Below are 23463 nucleotides of genomic sequence, written 5' to 3'. Positions count from 1 at the left end.
GTTTGCTATTTATCACCTTATTTAGGAACACCTCTCCGAATTCTTACTCTATCATTGCAGTGAATATTAGCTCTCTATGAACGAAGCTGGAGGGTACGAAAACAGATCTCTTGCATGGGTGCTGTCCCTTAGTAGCTGTACTTTACGAAGGGCTACCATGGCCAATTGTGGGTTGTCCAGATAGGAGCGAAAGTATTTTAGCCAAGTGATTAGTACTGACTAGTACAGTATGGCTCATCTCATATTCGAGATTTCCTCCCAAATGAAAGTCTACAGAACAGCCTAAGTCTGGGACAGCTTGGGAGGAGCTATGCAGGGAGAAGTCTCAACAGGAAAAACAACAGAGGTATTGTCAATAATGTGTGATAGATCCATTTTGATGTGGAATCTGCCCTGGCTTATCAGGAGGGTGGCAGAAATGCAATTCAAAGACTGATGTCTGAACTTCACAAGAAGCAAGGTTAGATCAGAAGTGTTACTGACAGTATCTCCATGCAAACGAAAGAACATGCAGCTGTCATTCCTCGCAGGAGGTCAGATTCTGTTTGTGTAGCATTACAGCTGCCTGTTTTCTCTGAATCTGCTTGCCCAACTACAGCACTGGACAGACCAGCTTAGAATAAACTGAATTGTTTCCTTTGTTGGGAAAGCTGTTTGAAAGGTCTTTCCAATGCTTGCCCACTGGCAAACTGTTCCAGGAATGCATAATATAAATCCCCAAATGACTTGCAGCACAGGTACTAAAACACGTAAATCAGTAATTTAAACCCAGTGACTATAGCTGTACAGCCTCATCACAAAAAAGAAGGAACTTTCCAATAACACATGCCACCACACTGGCACACACTAACAGACACTCTAAGCATAAACAAACACTGAGAACTTTCTTTTTTTACTCTCACCGCAGAATGCTATGTCTGGTATGCATGTACTTGATTATTTGCCCTTTGGACACGATTTTTATTTATGCTCCTATGATACAAATACATTTAACACCAAACCAAGAGACAATCAAATTGATATTTACTGCAGTGTGATAAGAGCATATCAAATAAGATTTTAAATGTTTTATTGCATCACTTACCTCAAAGAAACTATTAAACTGTCTACCATGATCCTTTAATGCAAGTTGTCTTGAAGTGAAAAATACTTCTTCACTGTAGCTCAGCACAATGCCGATCACACACAAAACCTACAAAAAGAAAAGAGAAAAACATTTAACACTGCTTATTCAGTATCTTCCAGGATGTCTATGAAACTGAATATGGACTTGCATTAGTCATCTCTACCTCAATTCTTGGGACTTTACAGCAATTCAAACTGAAATCCAGTGTATGCTACATCGATAGACTGGACACACCCCATTTTTTGCAACAGGACTTCAACAGTGCCAAAGTGCTCTGCTGAAAGGCTATGGGATGCAAAATCTTGACTTCATTCCCAAGAATGCAAATCTGATGTTAAACATACTTGCCTTTCTAGCTCACATTCCTAGTATGTCACTTTTATGACAATAAAGCAAACAGCTTTATTTAAAGTCTTGTGTTAACAGAATTCATAGAATTGAAACTGGGTTACCCATTTCTACTGTATAGTAACTTTATTAATACACTGTCCATTTTGTGAGTAATGCAAGGATGATTCTGTTGCGAGTGCTCATGTAGTCCACAGCAAAAAAAAAAAAAAAGAAAGAGATTAGCAGTGTTGTTCCCTCTCTATTACAGATGGCAAACCCAAGCACGATGATGTTAAATGCCTTGTCCACAGTCACGGAGGAATTCTGGGGTTAAACAGCATTCTGAATACAAATTTAACTGATCCTTATGTCTAAGTACTATCATTGCATCATGATTACTGCATATGCAGAGAAGCCTTACCAGCCCTTGAGAAGGTTAATACCTAGGTACATTCATTTATTTGGCAATACTCTCAAACATTCAGAATGTGGGGAGTTCTCACTTTAGTAAGTTTGTAATCTTGTATTGGACACCCAAAATGCTGCACTGGAATTTTCAGGCAGGAAAGAGATCCTTGCAGTAGGGAAATACAGTATAAAACGAGGTGGGCAGGAGGGAAGGAAGGATTGTAAGCGGAAACAAAACACTATCAGGACTGACCCTAAATCCACACATTTCAGAACTTGGTGAACCACTACTGTACCTTGCCATTTACAAGTGGTTACATATTGAAATGCAGTGAAGTGAACAGAAACAAGAAAACGTTGCTGTTCATAGATAAAGAGCTCTCAATTTCTGTCAGGCAGCCACATAATTAAAATCTGCCTAGAAAGGGACAAGACTCACAAGAACTTAAGAAATGTGCAGTTAGATAAAGTACAGATCCTGCCACTAGAAAATGTGGATTGTTTGCAGGTAACTGGACAAGCTAAATACTAGCCCCAGCCCCCAAATAAAAATCAAAGTAGAACAAATTTGCTTTACAAAATCACAAAACACTTCTAACAACTTTAAAAGAAAATTCGTCTTTTTTTGTTATCATTCCATCATTTAGGTTTTTAAAATGGAAGGCATCAAAATTTGAATACTCGAGAAAGTATCATGACAAAAGTTGTGCATGTAACAGGTTTGAGTTAGTCATCAGATAGAAAGCATTAGAGCTCAGCTAAAATTCTTTCTTTCTGCAGTTCCATGGTTGTCAGTAGGTCTCAGAAGCTTTCCTCAAACTTCTGCACCAATTTCACTGCTTAACATTGTACAATTGTTTTTTAAAAGACGGGCAGCACTTCAGAAAACAGATTTTTAGTCTAGCTCTCCTGCAGCACTTTACACCTTTTGAGCTTTCAGCACATAGTTTCAGGAAAAGCTACATTCCTTTAAATGTTAGGCAAGTCCACATATACTGCATTAACACAAAGCATTTAGATCCCCCAGGATACTATTTACTAACAGACATTTCGAATTGTGAAGGACACAAATGTCTCAGTTCCTGCAACCTGACTCTTCATTACCAGACCTACTAAGGCAATAGTCTTTTATATCACTTATTTGAAAATGGAGGATATACACATAACATGGATTGTATCCAACCTGGTTTCAAGTTCTTATCATTCTGTTTTTTTCCAGATGTACTCTCTTTCAGTTTTCTTCACTCCACAACAATCCTTTTATCCAGCATCCTTGTATAGAGGGACACAATCTCACACATTGTTATGGGATACAAACTCACAGAAAAAGAAATGTGCACTACCTTAAGCCACTTTGTAAAACTGCACCTAATTCAAAAAGCAGAAAATTATTACAGATCTAGCTTTGCAAAGAAGTGGGGGAGGGACCTCTGGTACTCCGCTTTCTGGAGATTTTTCTTAAAAAGACTTCTTAAACTCCATGCGTATGTTTTCAATTTTTTCAGTTCATCTGTATCTTCATTGTCAATGGCAGGCTGCATTACAAACTCAACTTTCAACAGTATTTCAATGTCTTCTTCAAAACACTTCTTACTGCAACTCACAGACGCTTTTTTTTGAAAGTATCTAAGTGACTTAAGAGCTTGTTTTCAAAATTATTTAAGTGCTTAGGTGCTTACAGCCTATTGAAAGAAATGTCATTTTGGTAGCAGTATTTTCGATATTAAAAAAATATGAAAGTGTGCAAACTCAACAATAATTTTCCCTCCAGAAGATCCAGGGCAAAATGAATACCTGAAATGGCTAGACAGTTAACACTAGGATTAAATAGCATCAATTTTGGCATGGAAACTTTCAAAAGTCTGATGAGGGGTACTACATGCTAGTCACTGCAATAAGTCTTGCAAATGCAAAAGTGAAATTACCTTACCACAAGGGGCTTAAAAGCACTACAGACTATCTAACAAAAGACTTTCTAGTAATTTATTTACAGCAGAACAGACATTAAAATCTCAACTGGAACAACCCACACTCCTGTATTTCAGCAGAGTTAGCGAGACTTTCTCCACTGCATTAACATATTCGACATTGCAGAAATCTTCCCCATTTCAACTCCAAGTGTGATGAAAACAAACTCTGTGGAACTGGGTAGGCGGAAAAACAATACACGCATACATGCCCCAGAAAAAAAACAACCAACCAAACCAACCCACCACACAAGATGGAACAGAATTCTCAGAAACAGAAGCTCCTCTCCAGAACATGACAATCAAAGGGAGAGGCGTTTCAAAATGTGCATCAGGTCACAGAAAATGAGACTGGTTAAAAAGACCCTGATTAAAGTCTCCCCTTTCACACCGCAGGTGAGTGATCCTAACACCTTCAAACTTGCTGCTGCCAGTCTCAGCAGCTACACTCCCAAGTTATGAGCTAATCATAACCATCCTTTGTCTTTATATTTACTGAAATTTACTCTGACACTTACTCTCAACATCACCTGCAGAGTCTCCTTAATCATGTTAGCCTAGCAGTGCACTTGTAATCAGACACTGAAACCCTTTCTCAGCAGGGCTCAGATGAGTGTCTAAGTGAAATTAGAAAACAAAACCAGTTAATTTGTAATGGAAATTTAAAAAAGGGGCAGAGATGGATAATGGCAGTAACTCAGAAAAAACCAACCTAGTAGGCTCACAGGCAATCCCAGAAATTTTCTGTAATGGACACAATAAGATTTCTCAAAGAATTAAATGATGAAATACACAGAATTATCAGGACAGACACCACAGACAATGTACGGAAAGTTAAGAAAATATTAAGAAAGTCTACTGGGAAGTCAACAGTGAGATTTTCCCCCTTGGCTAATTGAGTTGAAGAAACATCTTCCTACAAGGTGGTTTGAAAATTTGCAGAAAGCCAATGGATTAGTTATCCTAACATCTTAAATATCACGGGACCACTCACATGCAATTTTTCATGTGACTCTACCTTTTGTGTATTGTGCATGGATGGTAGTTCACTTTCATGAATTCCAATGCCATTTTAGCATCAACCTATACTTCTTATAAGTCCTGTCAATTCACACATAACCATAAGCATCTATGTAGTAACTGTAACAGAAATTTCTTAACATATTCATACGTACAGTACCTACTGAAGTAACCCAAGACCCTCTATCTTAACTCACTGCAAGGATGTGAGATACATCATGTAATCACATACACTAACTCAACTAAGTTAATAATTGTTCTAAGCTTTTAGCCTGGTTTATCTTGTTGACTTAAATATATAGCAAGCCAACCTAAATTTCCTTCAATATTTATCTTTCTAGTTAGATTATGTATCTTGCTAGCTACTGACCATTGCAACTTGAGGTAGCTACGAAACTTGAGCGTCATTCTGAAGTCAAGTTTCCACCGATGTGCAAAGCTCTCTGTTTATATTATTTAGCAAAAAAATCATAAATAAATATTTAGAAATACTTACAGGAAGAAGTATCATACCCTTTAACATTGCCTTTTAATCTGTTGCCTTGCACATTGGTATAGTGTATCTACTAGTTTAGCTGGTTCACACCTACTAAATGATGTTCAATGCAAGTCCTTTGGATTGCATCCAAAATTCACTACATTCACAAGACTTTGATAAAGCACCTTGTAGTGCACCAGGTTTATCTAGCTACATAACTTGTGCATACATCCAACAGCTTGGACTGCAGCTGTTGACACCTACCACCAGAGTTTTAATCTCTTCAAATATTCATTAACTATATTAAAACATACACTTGTTTCTGAAAGCTGCATAAGAGAGAAATCTAGCATTAGATCTGATGAAAAGTTCTTGTTGCTTACGTGGAGCAAACATTTTCATTAAAAAAAAAATTGCAAGTTACTCCACCTAACCCTGAAGGTGCCCCTCTGTTTTACTTTAAATGCTTTGAAAACTCTAAAGTTCTCCTTCTGGGTGCATCCAGAACTACTGCAGTCCAAGAAAGTTCAGTGCCTGTCTCCAATCTAAGCTTGATCAAGATCCAGAAGTTTTCATTTCTTTGCCCAAAATCTCACAAAAAAAACCCCATAGTCCAGTAAGTATACTCCACAAACAAGAACATACACAGAGACAGGATCAAGCTTCTTACATTCACAGGTGCAACTACCAACTGTCATTTAAACACAGCCTCTGGAACCATTTGCTTTCACATAGCAGCTTGGTGACTCACACTCCATGATAGGCAGCGTGACTCAAGAGTCTCTGCCAAAGTGGGGAGGCACCCCCAGCGCCTCAGGGCCGCACCTTAGCCACTGCCGCCTTACCGACTGATCTAGGTGAAGGTGCCCCCATTTCTATAAAGTTGTCTTTCTACCCAGAAGCACCAAAGACCCTAAATAAAACAAGAATTGTAAGGTTGAGGGCCATCCTGGAATAGTCGGAAATTTTGGTCCCATTTCTAGAGCTGTTTCTTAATTCAACAAACGTGCCACTTCTCCAAGAACAATTTCAGCTCATTTCTTTGGAATTCAGTGGAAAAACATGTAACCTGGTTATTTGGCACCCAACTCTAAGATTTAATTGTCCTCTGAAAATCTAGAAGACAAACTTAAAGTTGCTGAAATCCAACAGTGACCATACACACAATTTCCCAAAACACCCATTGACAAGATGCAAGTTTTGGCTTGTAAAAATACTGTTATGCTGGAGGGTGCCACTATTCAAACAATTTTGCTTCAGTCTTTGCTGAAATAGCTATAACCTAGTTAAAGATCTAACAAGGGTTGTGACATTAATCTTGTAAAGTAAAGGGGAGAACCAAGCAAGTGCTTGTTTATAGGTTGTGAGCTACAGTCATATTACATAAGACTAGTAGGATTTGTTTCTTTAATTTTTCCTCTAGATTTCATTTTTCTTAATCTTTGTTCACAACACTGGTTATGTATTCGATGAATGTGCAATAGTAATAAGAAAATCAAAAACGTGAAAATATGATAATAATGAATCTGATCCAATACTCACTAAAGACCTCTGAAACTCAATAATAAGCTTAAATATGGATATAACACTATAGTAATAGGTTTGATAATCAAATAAAGTATATCATTGTGGCATGAGTTATGACATACAGTCAACTGAGATCAATTGCAAAGGAAGCATGCTGGAGTAGCATTGCTAAGTTGATTAGTAATTCTAATACGATTTATAACTCTCACATCCTGAAAAGGTAGTTTTTGTAGAGATCAGATTTATCCAACTTTAAAAAAAAAAAAGGACCAGAAAACACAAAATCAAGTGGAGTGTCAGAAAAATTAATCGCTCTTTTCTACTTCTTTGAAATAATAATCCACAAAGATGACTCTTTCTCAAGATTCCAGCTCCACCAAAATTCCCATTTTCAATCCAATTTTGCACCCTCTTTCACCTTTTGAAAGTATTAGCTACTTCTCACAAACACTTGCTGCCTTTAAAGTTCTCATGTGTGGTTTCCAGGCAGAGGACAATTATGTAAAAGGTAAAATGAATCACACAAATGAGGTTATCTACCTCTCCAAATCGACAGAGATATTCTTCGGATATAACTGTGTGGAAACAATTGCAAACCTATCTTAAGTTCATTTCAAAATTTCAGACTGACAGGCTGTGCAATCTTGGCCAAATCCCTGGCATTACTTCTAAAACGGTGCTTAGTAACTGTAATTTTTAGAAGTATGATTTCTTATGATGACACTGTAGATGGACAACCTCATTTCTAACTGAACAATGTTTTGTCAAGAAACCACAACTCAAAGTGCATCTTTCAGTTCTTGAATCTATGTTGTCTTCTACAGCAACCAATTTAGAAAACGTTAGGCTCCAAATTAGGGACCTATAGAGCTTCACCAGGTCATTGACCTTTCCCTGACTTTATGTGTTATTTTCTACGGACAGTCTAAAGCCAGGGTAACTTTTTCCACAATTTTCTGTGAAGTAGTAAAGCCAGACACTATACTTTACTTAAAAGATACCTCAACTCTTCAAAAGCCTTTGTAGGCAGAATAAAAGCAAACTAGAAAACACCCCCAATAAACAGAGGACAGATCAACTGGTTGCAGCATGCATTTAGTATTCTATTTCATACAAGTTAATTGGTATTGCTGCTTAGGGGGTGAATACAAAATATGCCCTCATGTATCTGTAGGTATACAAAAAGAAGCCCAGCACACAATTAACAAAGCTAAGGTAGCCAAGCCACATGGTGGTGGGGGCTTTTTAACCTTCCTTTCTCCATCTAAAGAGACTACTATAGGAATTGATACCAGCTTGTCACCATTCATTGATTTAAGGAATTCCAACTCTTGCCATAGCTGTTCCATATAACTAGTGCAGAACAAACTGGACAGACCTTACATAGACAAGCATGTAAGGGCCAGAGCAATTCTGTTCCCATCTGAAAGTACTTACTCAGTGTTCAACCAGTATATTCTACTTGTGTCATGTAAATGTGGCTGCAAATTCCCTTTTCTCACAGATCCACTAATAATCACGGCACATACAAGCATTAAGAGCAGCCTGTTCCACACTTAATCAGCCCAAAGAACTGAAAGAAGTTCTAGCAGTTTCAGCATTTGAAAACTATGAAAAGTGCTACTTATCACAGCTCTACATATTAGAAACCATCACCTCTCCTAACAAGACACATTCCATACATTTTAATAAATTCTGTTCTCCTTTTAAAGCACTCTTTGCTACAACCCGAGTATTCCAAACCAAGGATGTAGAAGGGACTGCACATGTAAGAGGGAGGGGAAGATTATATGTTAAAGACCCTTTTCATAAAACAATCTTTCTTAACCTTTCCATAATCCTGATCAACATTAATCTGATTATTGTTATTGAAACACATGGAAAAAGGAATGGTTAACAGCCTAAGCAGTCAGGTGGGAATACCTGACATCACTATTAGCACTGATTCAAAATATAGGTGATTAAAAACTACAGTCTTGGCCACAAAATGAGCAGTAGGAACACAAATTTATTTTCAACAAGTTACTGTTCTAGATACTTTTCTACCAAGTGTAACTAGCTAGAGTGATGTTTTAGATTCAGTTCATGTACTGGTTCAAGGCACCCTCCATGATGTGGAGACTCAGGTAAAACTGTCTGCTGTGACTTGTACTTAGAATTCCCTGGCCAGAAATATTTAACTGAGGTAAGAGGTATGTTCAAAATGTCAGTCTCCAAGTTTATTCATTTAGCAAAAGTCTTAACAATACTTACATTGCAAAGCATATGACTCCAACTCTGAGCAACTAGGAATACCAGAAATTTCTTAGAGCCTCTTAATTTCTCTAATTGTAAATATGTCAAAGAAAATGAGCTTTTCTTACACTCTTTTCATGACTTGCTTAATGAAAGCTGTTTTCAGAACGCAAGGTGTCTCTCTGAAACAACAAAAAAAAGCTTCTAACTTTCAAACCATCTTAGTCTATTTCTTCAAAACATAGCCTTGCAACAGCTTTTAATTGGAGTTTACATCAAGAGGTAGACGGTGGTTTTGAGGACCTACCGCCTTTTGCGTGAAAACCAAGGACCCACCAGCCTCAATCAAAGAGTTATAACACACCCTATTTGAAAAGGTCATAGCAAACACATATTTTAGCAAAGCTAATTGAAGGCATGTGTACAAGAAAAGTAACACACAACATATTTCAGCAGTATAATCAGCTATTTCTTAGAAACACAGCTGGGAGACACCCCTCTCATCAAGTAAAAATCACATATATTACATAATTATTGCGCAGTTAGAAGATACCTTGCTTTTGCAAAGAGGAAACATTGTTTTTCAGACATCTGTTTAATAAGAACGTTTGTCTGGCAGAACACAAGTCTTTGTTTTTTTAAACCACTTACCACAAGAAGTACCTTTCGCGGTATTCAATAAACCTTGTAAATACATGCCCAAGCATCAATATCCTCCACACAGAAAAAAACGAACAAAATATAGGAGGCTGTGCTTAAGAGAATAAGTTTTTTGGCCGGAGTATTAGGCATACACAGGTGAAGACCAAATGTTCCTGGTGACAAGGTACCCTTCAAAATAAATATTTCATTTATAGGTAAATACATGTGCCTACCACAGCTAACTCTCTGCATGGCTCCAACACAATTAGAAAACCTGATGTGAAACTCTCCTTTCTCTAAATTTAGGCTGATTTACACAAACAGGATAGTATAAAGAGCCAGCAATGCTCTGTGAATACACAGAAACATTTCTACCAATATAAAAATCCTGAACTTCACAGCTGTGATTTTCTAGGGAAGAAATTAAATAGTAGATGAATGATTAAATCTACTACTGTCCTCACAAAAAAAAAAAAAAAAAAGAAAAAGTTGGTGTCCCTGTCAAGGTACTACCTGAACACATGCAATGTCAAAGTATTAGCTTTCACAAAGTTCCTCCTGTTTTGCCTGCAAGATTTCTGAGGCACTTGGGGTACCAGAGTTAGAAAACAACAGGGAGGAGAGTATGAGACAGGGACTTGAAATCTGTGCTTGCTTATTCAGAAACAAAATATTTTCTTTGGAGTATCAGTGGAGAAAACATCTCCCTGCATAAGTAATACCTCCAAATAACAATGCTTTCTGGGAATACTCATACATTGTTCCAGAGCAGACAAGTGATAAGGCTGTATCTGTACAGGGACACTCCGAAAGTCAAATCAAACCACTTTTCAAAATTGTTAGCCAACCTCTTATGGAAGCCTTCTTAGTCTTTGGAAGAGATCACTATAGACCATCCAATTTACCAAAGGGAACATAGTCTTGTCAAGATTGACTGAAAATTTCTCTTCTGGGTAGCTATTCATATCCACTATGGTCAGAGATGCTTAATTTTCTAAAGTAAAACTCTATGCAGCGGAAGAGATACTAACTGGAACACGTATATATAAATATAACACAAGCATCCATTGAAATTACCATCACGATCTTTGGGGTTCAATTCCAGACTTCAGCTACAATGACTCCAAGGGCTTCTGTAGCATTGTTCTCTGTGTACAGAACTATAAATGGGATAAAAATCACTCCCAAGGAACTTCAGAAATTTCTCTGCCTGTTGCGTAGTTCTCTGGTTTGGGTTAAGCATTCTAAAGAAAGGCTGGCACTCCCTCAGGACTTGAATGGGACTTTGGCACAGAACAACAATGTGGGGGGGAGGAACAAACCCAAAACCTTTTTGTTGGTACAGGTAAGAGGAAGGCAATTCAGTGACAGTTTATTGGCCCATCTACTTACAGAGAAACCACATTTATAAATGAATATGCCAGGCCCAGCCAAATGAGGGTCTCTCTCCCATGTATTCTGGCAGCAAAGGAAGTAGGTTTTGGTAGTCCAACGACCCTACCACTGTGATTCAATGCAGCGCTGCACTGCAGACCACTGGCTTCCTGTACTCTCTCTAATAGAGATTGATGTGGGCACGCATCCCAGAATAACTCATCAAATCCTTTTCTACACAAGTTTTCAAGGACAAATGTTTTAACATACATTTCAATACTGCCATAACTGGAGGGAAAAACAACAGCCACTATCTACTGACATATATTTTGTACTAACCAATGTCCAAAAAAAGTGACCATGGCTTTCGTAATAAACATTAAATACGATGAAAGTCCTCTTCCCTTCAGTCCTCTCCTGCAGTCAGCAAATCCAACTGCTTTGTTTTGGCAAAAAGAAGAGATTTATTTTTTCCTTCATGCAATTCCCACCAGAAGTGAGCTCCACTTAAGTAATTAGCACTGCTTAGGTGACAGTACTGCTGCAAACTGGGCAATGACTTCAAGCCACTGTACTGTCCTGGGGCATGGGGGGTGGGGGCAGAGTTGTACGATCTTAAACGCTCCAAGACCCAAACAACAGAGTGTCCTCTAACATTCGGAAGAATTTGGACACTAAACGTCATCTAAACAGGTGCAGTATATGAGAGCAACACAGGGTTTCAGCTGGCTAGGGGCCAGATGCAAGGATGTAGAAGCGTCTCAGGAACCCGCACTGGGATGTTTTAGGGACCACTGAAAAATAAGTGACACATGTCCAAAATAAATAGTGCTGTGATACTTCAGATAAATCCTAAACATGCCTTTGCCTAATAAAACAGAACAACTCAATTGCTGATTTGTTATGAAGGAAATTTCATATACAAAATAGCAAGACTCAGGTGCTTTGTTTTTAAGAGGCTGTACAGATAACATCTGTTAGATCATGGACAGAAGCACAGCTCACTGTAGCTTACGCATCTTGCATGGTGCATTTCAAAGTCTAGGCTCCTGAAATATCTTGAAATGAACTAGTTATAAAACACTGTTTAAATTACTTTGCTATTAAATAATACTATAAGAATTATGAGATTCTAACTTATTTCTCATTAAAATCCTCTCTGATGTGAGGCTATCCATATCCTGGTACGGAAATGCAACAATGGAATTTGAAGATTTATTGTTTTCTTTTATGTTCCTACATAATGATGAATAATAGGTCTAATGAGACAAGAACACTGTGAAATTGAGTATTTCTTTCGTAATTTTGAAACAGGATACCAGGGAATTTAAACCTAACATGAAACAATAAACTATCAATGGATCTCTGACAGTCAGCTGGAAGAATGACAGTAAATTGTCTTGTAAACCTTTTGCAAATATTAAATTCTGCATGCATATAAATACATGTATAACTCAGAAAACACACTGAAGAACTGTTTCATAGAGGTCTATTTAGCTTTCATCCACAGTAAAATTTAGATGAGGGCTCCAGCACAACAACATAGACATTGAATATCCTTATTCGCTGGACTTGATACATACAAAATCTCACAAAAAGTTCAGGGTTACAAAACTGGATAGGCAACCAAGATAGCAGTATCAGATGCCAAATGTGCTGTCAAGCCTTTACCATTTAAATGGATACATTTGCAGAGGTGCATCTCTTCTTTATGGGAAGGAGATATTAATAGGGATAAAAAGGAAAACACCAAGTTACCCAGCTTTAACTAATAAGGATGACAAAAGATAGTATCATTGTGTCTTTTTAAGAAAGAGAAATAAAGATTCCGTATGATTAGTGACAGCAGAAGAAATGTAAAATTCATACGTTCAGAAACCCAGAAACAACTTATGTTCTCAATTTTACCCCTTCAGATTGAAGCCACTGAATATAATTTTCCTGCAGTCCTTATTCAGTTCAGGTTCAGTTCAGACTTCCAGAAATATCCTAACACTTGTATCAATCATACCTTCATGTGGTGAACCCTTCAGCCTCCTGCATTTTAAAACTGAACTGCAAGATCCTTTAAGGGTGACAGGAAAAGCTGTTTATTCTTATCCTGTCAGTCTGAAAAGGATTTTAGATATTCTACAAATCTTGTCTTGCTGCTATGCCTCATGTGCTCTGGTAGTCTAGATGACAGTTAGTATTTCAGTCCATTGAATGTAAACTGCATAAACTGTTACACTCCTACAGGAGATACCAGTCCTTGACACAAAAACACAAAGACAATCATACACTCAAGGAATCCCAGGCTATCAATCACTGAGCAGCAAAGTTAAAACATTTCACTCACTGCAGATTAAAATCTCCCTGTTAGGAAATACATAGTTTGGCAGATGCCATCCAGCGGCCTGTGAAGAATGAGTTTATGGTTGACATATACAAGATGCTGACCTCACAGAATCACCAACATCCCTTGTCACCCTTGCTAATACGTGTCACGCAAAAAACTAAACTAATGACTCAGGAAGACTGTCTTCCTTTTTGACTTCCAGACACCCTTTAAAGGTCAGGTGCTAGTCTGGAGTTTTTCTCGAGCTATAAGTAAATCTGCTGCTGCTTTCAAGAGAGTTTTGCCGGACAGCAGGTCTAAGACTTGACTGTGTAATCTGACTTTGCAAGAACTGAATTGACTTTGCTACTTGCAAAGTCATTCGCTGGAGCTGATGCATACCAGTACACACTCTTGTGTCTGCAAAAGCCAGCAGGGTTAAAGAGAAAAAATGGTAGAAAAACTATACTTCTTCACAACTCCTGCATGGGCTTGCACAGAAAGGCAGGTTAATGGAAATCCCCTTTCTAACAAAACAGTGGGGACAAGCAGCGCAGTTAGTCACAGCATAGTAAAAAGGTGACTGTACCCTGCCTCCCCATTTAGCCATACACTACTTTATTCAGGATAAGCTAACCTATTCACAATTCCATCTTGCAACACAGCAGTTCGAGCAAAATATTACGCTTAGTTTTGAGGGACCCTGCACCTCACAGTTCAACAGCATACCTGGATTAGGAGGATACCAAGAGTAGGGAAGTGTGACTACCACAATACAGGTCTATCCACTGACAGCATACACAGTCTTCTGGCTGTATCTGAAAATCAACAATGATTTCAGATTAAAGTATTATTTTCTGCCTATACATAACAAATGTTTTAATGCACAAGCATCTTTGCTCACTATCTCAGATGTAGCTTAGAAACAGTACTTAGCAGTAGCAGTTTCACAGTTGGCAGCCATGCAAGTTACAATAAATATCAAATCTAACTTGGTTTATCAAGCTCATCTACAATGCAGAAACCTCTGCCATCATCATACCATGCTTAGGGAACTTTGGTAACCACTCTCGCTCAAGTAAACCTATTCCAACGGCTGGGACTTTGCCTAAGTAAAGTGAGAGTGAAGAATTCTGAATAGGGCCTGTATTGCATCAGGTAAAAAGAAATCAAAGGTCATCTCTTGACAGTAGATCCTGAATTTATTTGAGCTTGAAGTGCACTGACTTTCACCTGACACCACTTAATGCTTCAGGCAAAATAGCCGTGTGTCTACAAACGGAAAAATGGGGACTTAAAATGTAAATGAGAGATTTCTTGAATCTGCAAGACAACAAGAACAGCCAATTACAAAGTGCTGGCAAAGAAAACTGAATAGCTCCTGCAATGCTGTGGACTTCAGCTGCTGCTTTAAATAGTCACTATGCCATGGGCAGAACATGCAAGATCAGTGGTGACCTTTAAAAGAACAAGTTTTGTACGTTTAGGGTTTTGTTTTTTTTTTTAAATCGCAGTCTACTGATGTAGTGCATAGTGCTTAAAGTCAGAAAGGCAGGGGTCTATAAAGTGACTTGCAATCTTCTAACTGAGTACTCACTGTTGGAGATAGGTGAAGACTTGCTGAAAGGAATGCAACTCGAATGTAATCACTCTTGGGGCACTGCTTGACACTGTGTTTCCTGATTAAGCACAAAATCCCTACGGTCTGAGTAAACAAGAATTTTGAAAAACCCAGAGTTTTGAAAAGCCATTCTAACATAACTTTAGGAAAATGGCAAAAGAAAAAGCAGAAGCAAACCAACCCTACCTTTCTGAACCCTCAATTGCCAGAAAGATACATTTGGAAACAGTTTCTCCCCCTCTTCCATTTCAAAGCAGCAGAAACAATCACAATTTAATCACAAGCAGCATGGTTCAGTCAGATCAGTTTCTGTCCAATTCTAACAGTATGAAAGCAGCGAAGGCATTTTAGTCCTTTCATGCCCTCATAATTCAAAACTGGATAGGGACTTTTTTTCTTGTTTAAAATAATTATTAATTATTATTATTTAAATTTTAAACATGCTCACAAACTATCACTCTACATTCAGCCCTGGTGTGATGAATTTGGCCAGCAACAAATATAGGCAGAAGGGACAGCTTTCTGACAACTGATTAATTACAGCAGCATTGTCAGTACCTAAGTAATAAATCTGAATCTGATCCTGCAAGACTGTAAACATTCCTATGAGAAGCAACAAAACTACTCCAAACTCCTTAATGCCAATATGAGCATACCCTTGACCTGCGAGGGGAAAATAAAAGAAAAAAGAGAGACAGTCTTTTAGATGTGCAATATGTATTAACAAGTACAAGCTATGTCTGACGAGTAAAGGAATATAGGAAATTACATTTTTAATGGCTACTTACCACTACAAAAAATTCAAAACTGACATCCTGCCTTAACCCCCATGTTTCAACACATGAACAGTATTTCCTCGGCCATCAAGGTTGAACAATACTAACAGTTAATGGTTAACGCACTCTATTCTTTTAAATCCTTATTCTTTTGCTGTTCTAGTTAAGTGCTTAAATTCCACATACAGACCCTGAAGACCTGCAAGGAGGTTTGTCCACTGTTCCACACTCAATTCCCCGGTGAATGTAGCTCCATGGAACTACAAGAAAATGAGACAGACCTTTCATTGCTGCCAGATTAAGTAATTGCATCCATTCCATATAATTTATCGCCCTTCTGGGCAGCTTGTGTCATGGGATGTCATTCTATTGTAATTATGCCGGGTGGGATTGGACAGACTCTTGCTTCTTTTTGCCAATCTGATAAGCAAAATAATTTCTTCTTTTTACTTTCATAGAAACTACATGTTTTAGATAAAAATAACCAAACAAAAATACAAGTATAATATACAACCAACTAATAGCAGCCTGATGTTATCAAGCCAGGACTACAGCAATCACCTTTACCATGGAAAAAAATCCAGGACATTTGAAAACTTTCCAAGTCAACATTCACTCTCAGATTACTGTCAACAGTTTCACTGAATTTGCCATTTAGAGATAGCTTTGTCCTTCCATGAGCTTCTCTCTAGCTAATCCAAATGGAGTATCAAGGGAATTTTCTTGATTCAGGATTGCAGAATTTAGTCATAGGATGTTTGACTATCTAAGTGACGTTTTTCTCCTGAGGGACTAGCATTCCATGCTCACACACATCCAAGTGCTGATCCAGCAAGGCCAGGCACAACAAGTGTTTTTCACTGAGAAGCAGCTTTCATAAAGAAGGGTTTTCAAAAAGGGCTTCTTTATCCATCCTCTTCCCAAAACAGAAGCAGAGAAAACACATTGCAACTTGGGTATCTTGGTTATAGAAAGTAACAAGCAGGAAACCACACTACTTCTATGCAACGTTGCAGGCAGTATCCTTAGGCTCACAACAAATATTTAACTTTGGGCAGCCTTCTCCTCCTGTTCTTTTATCTCACTAGGCCATGCAGTCACAAAGGACAGACCTTGCCCCACCTCTTGGGCAAGCAAGGTCCAAGGTGTCACGTCAGTCCCGCTTCTACACGGACAGAGACAGATTTGGAAAGATTCTGCTCACTATTAGCTTTCTTTGCTAAACTTCATTCCTGTACAAGAAGAGGTCAATACAACCCTCAGCCACAGATAACGGAAGTTCAGAAGTTGAAACTTCCATTGTCATTGTTATCCTTTGAATTTAACAAAGAGGGAATAATCTTCTCCTAATTATTGTAATATTTTAAGAAGTTTGAGTTTAAGAAAAAAGCACAGTTACGTAGGCAAAGTAAAATCAACAAAAATGCAGTAAAAATATATAGCTGTCGGAAGAACTGTATTTCTCTCTACACTTAATCACATATAGCTATGTATAACTTGTGAGTTTATAGCAGTCTTAAAAGAAGTGGAATACAGGATCACAGTTATGAACAAGTGGATCCTCCGCAAAGGGTTGAATTTTATCTACCAAGTCCTGTAATTTAAACATCTTTTTTTTTTGTACCCAGAGAGTCTCCCAAAGCCCCCAGCTCCAGGAACCAACTATACAAGAAGAATAACTCCCGTTGAAAGAACCAGTTACTAACTCCTGCACTGTCAAAGAAAAGACTGCAGACCCTGAAGGCTCCAAAAACATGAAGTCTGATATATTCATTTTAGCATTTCAGGATTTGTAAGCCAATCCAGTTATTCTGGCGCAGACTTACCTCCTGACTCCTAAACACTCCATGAGGTAGTACTGCACACTAATGAACTGCCACTGGACCACAAATGCAGCTTCTGTGACTCTGCTGAACATCATCACCTGACCAGCAAAATTTAATTCCAGATCTCTGAAGCTTAGCCATTTCTTTCCACAAATCAGATGAAGATATTAAATATATCTGTGCTGATAAAGTCTCCCTCCCTGCTCCTTTTATAAATACATTATAACTTGTAATTTTGATTCTGTGTTTATCACAATTCACAATTCTTATATTGTAGGGCATTCCCTACTCCTGGTGAAACAGAATTTCATTTTGATTTCTGTTTCACAGACAGTTGTGCTGAAGTGATGATATGGAAAAAAGTTTGAGGAAAGCAGGGCTTCACACTTGAGACAGGGCTAAACTTCCAAGACTGCAGTCATATCAACACCTGAAAATTTTCATGTTTAACACTAACTGATTAATGCAAACGAGGAATATGAGCCAATGCCTGAAAACAGTTCCATTCATGTGTTCCATCAAGTCATTCTACCAGCAGAGAACAAGCTTTTACCACAGTTCAGACACAGCACTAGTCCTGCTGGAGAAATAAAGAGCACTGCCTCCTCGTAAAACCAGGAGATCCACAGAAGTAGTTCTTTATACATGAATGCAAGCATAACAACAGATAGGCTTTAAAGAAATACTGAAATGATGGTTTAAAATGCCACTAAGATTTCATGGCTGAAACCAGTGGCCATTCTTTCCAGTGACAAGAGCACATTACATGGGAATGCCTTGATTTGAAAGCCACTGAAGTTACTGATAACCTTTTCCTTGATTTTATTGGCCCTTAGATCAGAGCTTTAAAGAAAATAGATAGTAGCTCTTACACTTACCGAGAAAAGAACCTAGAGAATTGATCGAAAAAATTCATTTTTTAAAACAAATTTTTCCGTATAAGGAGTATGGAATCTTCCTGTGAAGGGAAATTCCAAAACCAGGACCAAAATAAATACTGAAATGGGATGCCAAGTAGCAGCAGCACAGGACTGATGTGAAATAGCCAACAAGCAAGTTCTTAAACTGTAATTTGAAGAAACACAGTAACAAATCTGAGGCACACACTACATAATTTGGTTTTGTTCATACACAATACTTTTTTTTTATTCCAGTGCTTTTTTTTTTAGCACAAAGCACTTTGCATGCAAATTATCTTCAGGAAATTTAACAGTTGGCCAATAGCCTGTAATTATCATGCCTTGTTCAGAGATAAAGGAAATGGAGCAAGATGCCAATTAAGACTTGATCAGCAGCACACCGCAGGTCAATGGTAGTGTTGAAAACAGAAGCCCACATTCCAGCAACCCACACATACATCACCTATCCAACAGACAAGGCTACTTTCTCTCACAAGGATCATATTGAGATCATATCAACACTGGAATATTTCTACTGCACGTACAGTTCCTGCCAAGAAGCCCCACATTTAATGCTTGGTACTACCATTTAAAACATATGTAACAGCTGTCTGTAGATGGTGTTGACAAGTGCTGACTGTTTAACAGCAACCAAAATTACAAACACTGACCCATCTCTGGGAATGCCATAACCCTGCAGGGAGAAGCTACACAAATTTGATGTGTGACATGACACTCAAGAGTCCCCAGAAGAAAAATGGGTGGGACAGAACATTCCAAGGGGAGGTAACGAAGTTGTTTTAAATTACAGAATTTGTATCTGTTACTGTCAACTAACACAAAGAAGAAAACAAACAAACAAAAAATCTGGCAACACTGAAGAAACACGGTTTAAGCTATGCTCCCTTTATACAGAGTAAGATATGAGGCCAAATTCAGTGCCCATCAGATCACTCTGTTAATCAGTCTTTTTATTTATATCTGCTCAACATCTCCCTAATTAATCTTCTCAGTGAAGTACTAGACCGTGCATTGTCCCTAAAAATATAATACACACAAACAGAATTTTCTAGTGCAATGTACTATCCCGAATGCAAGTTATTTAAATGCAAAACACACAATAATTCACTCTCACTTAACCTACTCTTAGAGTATCAATCCAATCATATCCATTGATCAGATAGTTAAACCACATATATTCATAACTGAATGAGCTTTACAATTACCCAATTCATCCTCCAAACTGCAGTTATATCAGGTTAAGTTGCTTTCTGAAAACAAAGAACCAATAACTGAACTGTATATGTGCCTACTTAAGGGAACAAGACTTTTCGTAGAATACTTCTCCAGCTAGCGCTATGACCATCGGAAGCATCTCACAATCAAACGCTACAAAATGCTTTGCCTGTCTACAGTGGTAGAAGTGATGCTAGCAAGGTCTAAACTATTAAGAAGTTGGTCTGATACAGTAAGTTCTCTGCTTTTACTTTTTTCCTACTTGCAAAAAAATAATGACCTTCTAAAACTGAACTCTGTTATGATAATACAGCACTACAGGGGACACAGTTAAAATTGCTTATGCATGGTTGACTTTGGAGTTTCCTGGTTTTTTAAGTGCTTAACCATCAAATCTTCATTTTCTCTAACAGAACAACTCAAAGCCCATAGAAGTCTCTACACCGACTGCACTTAACTGTAGATGATAAACCTGAGTTTGAAAGTAAAAAGAAATCCAAAGTATCACTACTAAGTGTCTGACTGGCACTTTTGCACCTCCATTTTCAGTACAACTGCCACTGAGTGAGGTCTGAATATCACCCATCTGATGTCACATCACCGAGAACTGAGACCAGTATGTGGAAAACCAGCCTTTCTGCTGTCATTGTCTGCACTGAATTACACACTCAGGCCAATCTAAGTCTTCAAGATCATTCTATTAATTTTTGTCTTTTCAGGCTGTTTAATGCGTGTTTGCCTAGCACAGTTATTCAGTTTGTTATACAGCAAAAGCAAAGGTTTTATACTGCGATCATAAAATTCATCGCTGCCTATCAGCAACCTAATTAATTTTCTGCAATTAAATCTGCTGAAGCTCTGAATGAACCTATTGTATGAAGCATGAAAGGACAGAAATCTTGCACCATGCAACACCTCCAAGTGCTTCTGGGAGTTAGACTCAGGAATAAGCAGTTGCTCCTGCAATTCCTGTGGAGCTGTTTCAGATTAGAGTCATCCTCAGCAAGAACTGGGGTTAGCCCTGCTCCTAAATAAAACCTGACAAGCTATGTTCAGGACACAATTATGACAAACAATCCATGTTTCCTACCCACACTCACTTTGAAGGCCTCTATACAATAACCCAAACCAGCTGACCTCTTATTTCCAACTTTGCTAAAAATCATCATTTTACAGCACTTTTCTCCTTGAAAGGCAGTCTCTCCTCCTTGCATACCTAACTCCATTGCCCCACTAGATTCCCTGGGAGAGAGGCAATGGAAAAGAAAGCATCAAGAATTACAGCTGTCCAATGAATTTCAGCAGTATCAAGTTTCATTTTAAACCCCTGATGATACTGAATGGGTGGAAGTCACATCAGTCAATAATCACATCAACTTGCAGAGTACCACTAATTTTACACCAGAAAGAAGTCCAAGTTGGCAAGCTATGGCTTGATAAGTCAAGTTGGTAAGAGTGCATTGGCAGTTCCACAAACAAGCGCTAAGCTCAGATAAATTTGGGCTATATTCAGTTCCTGCTCTTGCCACAGGAGACAGGAGAAATGCCCAACAGACTGGCAGAATATTAAGATCCCATTAGGTGACTACTTCATCCATGGCATTATACCCTTGTATTGAGCTACTAACAACTAGTTACTCAGATCATAGTTTCTGATTAAAAAAAACAAACTACAGTGATTCATCAACAGATGACCACACAGTGAGTTACAAATATTTCTATTACTTTTGTTGGCTATTCACATCATTGATGCACTGACTTAAATCTGCCATCTCTGCTAGCAGACATCATCATGTCGCTACATAACCTGTGTTGTACTGAAACCTTGAATATAACTCTTAGGTTTGCTGACCCCTTGATTAAAAAAAATATAAAAGAATGAAAAAATACAGAAAAAGGTGATTGACACTGGCAAGAGATACAGAAGAACTCCCATACAAGAAGGGACTAAAAAGCTCAGAATTCTTTACCTTGAAATAGGGGATAGCCGAGATAAACTGATAACAAGAGAATACAGTCCTGAAACAGCACAAAGATAGTGAGTAGAGAACAAGGATAACTCATTTTATGAGGACTAAACAGTATCATGCCGCAGATTTAAAAGAAGCAAAAGGAAGCAGTTTTTCCACCGTATTAACCTGTGGAACCCACCGCTGCCAGTTTTTCTAAACTGTTCATGCTTCTAGCACGAAAAAAATATTTGCACGAATTAATGGGAAGTGTGTCAAAGGCTATTAAACACACAAGTGCGGACACACTGACAGCTGAAAAAACACAAAGCTATAGCTAGAGGAGAAAAGGAGATTCCCCTCTGCTACGGCATGTACACCTGAACACGAACAGCTCCAGCGCTGCTAGAATTCAAGCGCAGGAGGGAGTGTGACACAGCCAGCAGCGGGAGAGCGCAAACAGCGATACCAAAGGCCAAACACAGCTCATGCCATGCACGCTGTGCGCAGATGGACCGAAAGATCTGGCCCAAAACTAGAACAACTGCGACACGCGTTCTTCGTGAGGAAAGTTGCCCCCTTCTTTCTCCCTCTCATACCCAGCGCTGGATTCAGCTCAGGCTACGCGCCGCTGGTGGCAAAGCGAAGCGGCTCCTCACGCACCCGCTGGATGCAGCCCCTGCAAACCGAGCGTGGCAGGAAAGGCAGCTTTGAAATGGCTACTGTCGCAGCCAAAACCAGGCAAAAACACGCGGCGCAGCGACCCCGCAGAGCGGACCAGAAAGCTCCCTCCCAGCCAGGAGCGCGAAAGCTCCTGAACGCCGAGCCAGCCCAGGGCGGCCCTCACCGCGGCCTCGCGGCTCCGGCCACCGCCAAGCCCCCGCCGCCCCGGGGCACTGCCCGCTCCCCCCGGCCGCCCCGGCACCGCCGCCCGCCCGCTCCCCCCGGCGGGGCGCCGAGCCCCACCGCCCGCCACCCACCTGGCGCGGGGCTCCCTCCTCAGGGCGCTGCCGCTGCGGGGGCGGCCGGGCCTTGCCTCACCGCGCCGGCGTCCCTCACGGCGCACGGTCCCGTCCGCTCGCCCCACGACGAGCCGCTCTCCGCGCGTCGGGGGGCCACAGGGCTGACACCCGCACGGCCTCCGGCGCATGGAAGGCGGCGTCCCCTCCGCCGGCAACGCCGGAGCGCTGCTACTGGCCGCCACGCAGGACTCGAGGCAGGTTCCCGGCGGCTCCGGGGCTGAGGGACGAGCCTCTCCCCTCGCTCCCGCCTGCCTCCCGCGCTACGGGAGCGCCGCTGCCCGCGCCTGCTGCCCCCTGGCGGCCGCGGAGCCGGCCCGGCCGCGCCCCGGGCCCCGGGCCCGGCCTCCCTCCTTCGGGCGGGCCTGCTGCCGCGCCGGGCTGCGGGAAGGGGAGCGCAGGTGCTGCCGCGCCGAACGGCACCGGCGCTCCCCACCCCGCACTCCCGCCCGCGCCCACACGGTAATAACCGCGTTTGGAGGACGTGCCCTCGCTGGCTGCTGAGGAGAGACCTTGGAGCCAGAGAGTCACTGGCAAGCCAGTTTACTGCCCCAGCCAGGCGAACCCACTTTCTTTCGAGCGCAGCAGAACCGGTCGGTTTTTTCTTGGCAACATTTCAGGCTCGATTACACTTGAACCAGGCCGAACCAGTGAAAGACGAGCTGTTGACTGTGCTACTAGGTGCGTCAAAGAACTGCTCCGTTCCCAAGGCT

At 40.0% G+C, this 23463-nt stretch overlaps 1 protein-coding gene across 1 annotated transcript in view; it reads right to left on the bottom strand.

Annotated features, from left to right (window-relative positions):
• Window positions 1-22991, bottom strand: part of THSD4 (thrombospondin type 1 domain containing 4) — a 346319-nt gene extending 323328 nt beyond the window's left edge. The window contains exons 1-2 of the mRNA XM_075431701.1: window positions 22712-22991; window positions 1085-1192 (exon numbers count right to left, since the gene is read on the bottom strand). Of these exons, the coding sequence (XP_075287816.1) occupies window positions 1085-1113 (29 nt within the window). The 5' untranslated portion in view covers window positions 1114-1192; window positions 22712-22991. The remainder of the gene's footprint in view (window positions 1-1084; window positions 1193-22711) is intronic.
• Window positions 22992-23463: the final 472 nt, after the last annotated feature.

The sequence above is a fragment of the Opisthocomus hoazin genome, chromosome 10 (genome assembly GCF_030867145.1).
Source record: "Opisthocomus hoazin isolate bOpiHoa1 chromosome 10, bOpiHoa1.hap1, whole genome shotgun sequence".
Classification (NCBI taxonomy): Eukaryota; Metazoa; Chordata; class Aves; order Opisthocomiformes; family Opisthocomidae; genus Opisthocomus; species Opisthocomus hoazin.
Note: the sequence above shows the minus strand (reverse complement) of the source record. Positions and strands in the feature narration are given on the sequence as shown.